General features: G+C 41.8%; 1 protein-coding gene across 1 annotated transcript in view; it reads right to left on the reverse strand.

Moving 5' to 3' along the window:
- The window catches only part of KIF13B (kinesin family member 13B), a 176153-nt gene that overhangs the window by 123067 nt on the left and 46748 nt on the right, over positions 1 to 6338 (reverse strand). The window contains exons 4-5 of the mRNA XM_015571149.1: positions 3836 to 3928; positions 1468 to 1648 (exon numbers count right to left, since the gene is read on the reverse strand). Of these exons, the coding sequence (XP_015426635.1) occupies positions 1468 to 1648; positions 3836 to 3928 (274 nt within the window). The remainder of the gene's footprint in view (positions 1 to 1467; positions 1649 to 3835; positions 3929 to 6338) is intronic.

A 6338-nucleotide genomic window follows, 5' to 3' on the forward strand; every position in this document is an offset into this window, starting at 1 on the left:
AAGTTTTCAGGGTAGAGCCAGAAAAAGTACAAGGGCACAATATTCAGCAAGATGTGGGTGCTCAGGCCATAACCTTCCTTAAGTCTGGCCTCCTTTTGTGCCCTATTCTGACTTCCATGCATCCTGCCCTCCAGTCACACTGGACAGAAATCAGGGATTTCTCCAAACATGCTTGGCATGGGCTGTCCCTGTGCTTGAATGGTTCTCCCTGACTTCTCTGTCAACAAACTCCTACTCAGCACAAAATTCATCAAGCACCCTCTAGTGCAGTGGTTCTCAACCTTCCTAATGCCGCGACCCTTTAATACAGTTCCTCATGTTGTGGTGACCCCCAACCATAAAATTATTTTCGTTGCTACTCCATAACTGTAATTTTGCTACTGTTATGCATCGTAATGTAAATATCTGATATGCAGGATATATTTTCATTGTTACAAATAGAACATAATTAAAGTATAGTGATTCATCACAAAAACAATATGTAATTATATACGTGTTTTCCGATGGTCTTAGGCGACCCCTGTGAAAGGGTCATTCGACCCCCACAGGGGTTGCGACCCACAGATTGAGAACCGCTGCTCTAGTGAATCTTCCCTTCTCCGGGCAAAGATGCTCATTTTGATTGAGCAACGGTCTCAATGAATCACTATCATTCACTGCCTCTAAGACGATCTTTCCTTGACCATCTTCATCCAAACATAACTCACTGTCCCCTCGTTACCCTCTGCACTTTCTGTAAGCCTCAGCTCATTTGGCTCTTTGACCTCCTGGACAGTTTCTACATCCACAAGCCACAAGCTGTGGTTATTATCTGTTTCTTTCACTCACTGTTATACTTCCCTAAAATCAGAATTCAGAAAATGCTGTGTGCAAGGAACAGACTTCCTCAGATACCTCTTATCTTCTCCATTAGGTTCAGATATGACTGCAGAGTGAGAACAACATTTTTAAGGCTTTCTAATACTTCTGAGCCACTTTTATTTCAAAGTCTATGCCATAAATTGGGACTTTTTAACAACCTAGGAATCTTTAAGATTAAAGATCCTAGAGTCCAGGTTTCATATCCCTTTGTCTCTCTCTCCAAAGCCTATAAACAAACAGCTGATTTCCTCCTGAAATTTCTTGGTTAAAAAAACAATAATTACCTACTTGACTAAGGATACCAGTTATCCGGAAACTAAGTAATGAGGATGTATATGACAAAGGCAGTATGACCCAAACAGGTGCTGCTCACCCACACTTCCCTACCCCATTTCAGCCCAAACTTCAAAAGCCCAGAATTGGCTGCAGAAAGCCACTCAGTGCAACTAACAGCAAATCACAAAAAACAGTAACTAGGAATCTAGATAAAATCACAAATAACTAGGTAAAAAACTCTCTGTTAGAGTTCAATGTAAAAATTTTTACTTAAGCCAATTTAAATTTTAGTCCATAATACTATAATAGTAAAGTCTCAAAGTCATTTACCCTTTGGGATCAAGAAGGTCTCTGACTTTTTCATTATAAATTTCCATATAGGACACTTCTACTTTAAAACTCTGCTCTTCATTTTCCTCTTTCTGAGTTCGTTCAAAGAGTCCACTGCAAAGTCTTGGAATTAATCCAGGTTGGTCAGCTGTGCCCATCATGGTATAAGATTTTCCAGATCCTAAAAAAATGAAAATTGCAGTTATTACTGTCTCTTTGAGAAGCTGAAATACATAAAGCTCTTTCCAATGCTCAAAATAAATTACTAGCACTTAGGAAAATGCCCTAAATAAAATAAGAAATATACCCAAATATAATGATGAGACTATTAAGTACAGAAGCTTTCCTACTGCACGTGGAAAAGTCAAAAGTAAACATCCTTCAAGAAGAAAACAAAAACTTCTTTAAGCATTTTCAGAGTTTAAAAAATTACCTAAAAGGACTGGAAAATAGTTTTCTAAAATCAACAGGGAAAATCCATATGATCAATAATACTATTGTGCCTACTCTCAACCACTAACCATCTCGCAAAAATTATGCTATCCCTATAGGCCCCAGAGCAAAGTAACCTACTACCCTTGACAATAGTGTAGAAACCAGAGTAATCTTTTCCTACCATAAAATTATTTTCTCCATTGTATCAAGAATACATATTCATTGCCGAAACCGGTTTGGCTCAGTGAATAGAGCGTCGGCCTGCGGACTGAAGGGTCCCAGGTTCGATTCTGGTCAGGGGCATGTACCTTGGTTGCGGGCACATCCCGAGTAGGAGATGTGCAGGAGGCAGCTGATCGATGTTTCTCTCTCATCGATGTTTCTAACTCTCTATCCCTCTACCTTCCTCTCTGTAAAAAATCAATGAAATATATTTTTTTTAAAAAGAAAAAAAAAGAATACATATTCATTAAAGACAATGTAGAAAACATCAGAAAATAGAAAGGAAAAAAAATCCAAGCAATCACACTCTTTAGTATAATTCTGTTTCTTTTTTTAGTAGCAGTGATTTTATAAACATACTTTTTTTTTATTATTGATTTGACAGAGGGAAAAGAAGGGACAGTGAGGGGGGGAGGGAGAGAGAAGAGAGATAGAAGAGAAAGAGAGAAGCATTGATTGGTTGTTCCACTTATTTATGCATTCACTAGAGGCCCGATGCATGAAATTCATGCAAGGGGCTCAACCCTCGCAGCCGGGGAGGCTGTCTCAGCCTTGCAGCCCCGGCTTGGTCCGAAAGGTCATTCAGCTGTCCAGTCTAATTAGCATATTACGCTTTTATTATTATAGCTTGGTTGATGCTTGCATGTGTCCTGACCAAGGATTGAACCCGCAACCGTGGTGTACTGGGACAACTCTCTAAACAACTGAGCTACCTGGCCATGGCCTATAAACACACTTTTAAACACAAGTTGCTGCTTTTGTCACTTGACACTTTATCTCATTATCATAATTTCTAAACTAATACATCACTCCTTTTATATATATTTATACATATATATAAAATTATTGATTTCAGAGAGAAAGGGAGGGGGAGAGGGAGAGAGAGAGATAGAAACATTAATGATGAGAAAGAATCACTGATTGGCTGCCTCCTGCATGCTCCACACTGGGGATCAAGCCCAAAACCTGGGCATGTGCCCTGACCAGGAATCTTCTGGTTCATAGGTCAACACTCAACCACTGAGCCATGCTACCTGGGCTAATACACCACTTCTTACGTACCAGGCCTTTTCTAAAAGTTTTCACATGTTAACTCACTGTGACAACCCACCCAATAAGAAAGGTCTATAATTATCAACATTTTACAGACAAGGGAACTGAGGGGCAAGTTTCACTGCTAGTCAATGGCAGAAACAGGGTTGGAGCTGGGATAACCTGGATCAGAGCCACCACCCTTATAAATACTATACACTCTGCCTCTTAACAATATCATAAGCATTTTTCCATGAAGAACAGTTTTCAATTGGACAAAGGTACAATATACCCTTAAAACAGTGACTCCTTCACTTTAAGTACAGTGACCACAGAGGTACAGAAGTCAAAATGCTCCTTATCAATCATAACTGATAAGATGCTACAATATGAATCCTTTTTGGTATATTTTTATCGAAATCCTTAAAGCTTAAAAAAACAACAACAGCCCTAACCAGTTTGGCTCAATGGATAGAGCGTCGGCTTGTGGACTGAGGGATCCCAGGTTCGATTCCAGTCAAGGGCATGTAACTTGGTTTTGGGCATATCCCCAGTAGGAGGTGTGCAGGAGGCAGCTGAGCTGATCGATGTTTCTAACTCTCTATCCCTCTCCCTTCCTCTCTATAAAAAATCAGTAAAATATATTTAAAAAACAACAACATATATCATTTAATATTACCAGTCTGTCCGTAGGCAAAGACACATGCATTATAGCCATCAAAAGCATTTTGAAGAATATTCTCTCCAAGGCACTTAAAAACATCATCTTGACCTAAAAGAGAGAGAAAGAAAGAGAAAAAGAAAGGATGTTTTAAGACAAAACTACACATGAACAGTTAAAAAAAAAACAACCCTAAAAAATGCACTTTTTTTGTCAGCTTTTCTCCAAAAAAATACTTTTAAATTTGATGAATGCTTCCAAAGACTAATGTTCTTCAGGATATTTCTAGTTAGTACCTGAGACAAAATGAGTAAAAAGTTCCTGATAAACACGGGCCAAAAATCTTCTGCAATGCTTTAAAAAGCTGATGAACTACTAATTCAGTAAACTGTGATTATAAATATCTGAAATTTAACCTTGGGACCTAGGTGGACCTGAAATTAACTATATGCCACTCAGCTAATCCTTTATTCAATAGATACTGAATTCAAAACAATCATATATATATAAATTTCCTCTCCTTTTCCTCAGTAATTTTTTCACTGGAAACATTTATTTTTTTATTTTTTAAACAAGCTGATAAGGCAAAAATAGCCTTACCAGGCAGAAAATACTACTCTGGAACAAAATTTCAAGTCTCTCTATAATTCACGGGTAGCCTGTTTTACTTCTGTCGCCAAGGTTTTGAAACCAGTGGTCTATGGTGACTAGCAGCAATTCTCCAGGGACTCTTTTTTTTCTTTACTCAGTGGCAATTTTAAATTACAGGGTTCATAATATATACTAGCTAGGACAGAGTGGAAGATATTGAAAATTTCTTCTAGCTTTCTACCATGAACATAAATAATAGGGTCAAATGCTTCTCTACAGGCTAAATCAAATAAGCCATTCAAACTCAAGTCATGAATATTGTGATAATATTGTGATTTTTTTTAAGAAATGTATTTTTTGTACCTCAAATGGAATTTCCTAAGTGTTAAAAGTTATGTCTTTTGTTATGTGATGAGGTTATTCTCGGGCTGCACCCAGGGATGGGGGTGCTTGGCAGGAGAACCAATCATGTGATTAGAGGTTTGGAACTTTCAGTCCACCTCCCCTCTGGGGAGAAGAGAAGAACTGGAGATAGAATCGATCATCAATGGCCAATAATTTAATCAATCATGTACTGAAGTTTCTAATTCTATATAATAAAAGACTGATATGCAAATTGACCAAATGGAGAAACGAATGGTCACTATAATGCACACTGACCACCAGGGAGCAGATGCTCAACACAGGAGCTGCCCCATGGTGGTCAGTGCGCTCCCACAGGGAGCACGCTGCTCAGCCAGAAGCAGGGCCACGGCTGGCAAGCGTAGCAGCGGTGGTGGGGAGCGAGCCTAAGCCAGCAGTCGGACATTCCCCAAGGGCTCCCAGACTGAGAGGGTGCAGGTTGGGCTGAGGGACCCCCGCCCCCGAGTGCATGAATTTCGTACACTGGGCTTCTAGTAAAACAGAAAAGGACAGGGTTTGGCGAGCTTCCAGGTGGGTGAGCACATGGAAATTTGGCGAGAATGGTGCACCTGTACAGAACACGGGATCTACATGCCCTTTACCATACCTTGCCCTATGCATCTCTTCCATCTGTCTGTTCCTGAGTGATACCTTTGAATAATAAGCTGGTCGCCTATAGTAAAATGTTTCTCTGAGTTCTATGAGCCACTCTAGCAAATTAATCAAACCCAAGAGGAGTTGATGGAAACCTCTGATTTATAGCCAACTAGAGGCCCAGTGCACAGATTTGTGCGCCGGTGGGGTCCCTCAGCATGGCCTGCAGGGATTGGGCTGAATCCAACATCCAACATCCCCCAAGGGATGTAGTAGTGCGCGAGGCGGCAAGCGGCTGGGGAGGAACCACTCCCACTCATCCCAGTCCTGCTCATCCCAGTCAGCTGAGCATCTGCCCCCATCTTCCACCGCCACCCCTCGCCATCTCCTGGTCTGCTGCACCCAGCTATAAAGAAGTGGGTCCCTAGGGCGGAGCTCCCACAGCCTCACTAGTGGTGCAGGCTGAGGCTCAGAGAAATGGGGTGAGTGCCGAAGGGACACCCGGGGCAGACCAGGGAGGTGCAGTAACTGTGCAGCAGGGCTGCCCATTTTTCGCGCCATCTTTCAAGTCCTGGGGTGACTCTGGTCTGATAGGAGGAGAGGGGCACTAGGAACAGAGTTCGTGGTCTCGTTTCCCTCGCTCTATCCCTCAGTCCTGGCTGCCCGGGGAGGGCGCAACCGGAGGGGTTGATGGGAGTCAGGGGGCACTGTGCCTCCGGAATGGTGCCTGGGGAGTGGTGGAATTTGGGCCAACGGCATGGCCTCCCAATGCAAACTGCAGCTCAGACCCACCTGCTTGTGATCTTTCATAGATTCAATCACCTGTTTCTCTTTTTATCTGTCCAAGTTGACTGGCCCCTGGTGGTCAGTGCACATCATAGCAACTGGTCGACTGGTCGCTTAGGCTTTTATATATATACTAGAGGCCCGGTGC

The sequence above is a fragment of the Myotis davidii genome, unplaced genomic scaffold, assembly GCF_000327345.1.
Source record: "Myotis davidii unplaced genomic scaffold, ASM32734v1 scaffold524, whole genome shotgun sequence".
Classification (NCBI taxonomy): Eukaryota; Metazoa; Chordata; class Mammalia; order Chiroptera; family Vespertilionidae; genus Myotis; species Myotis davidii.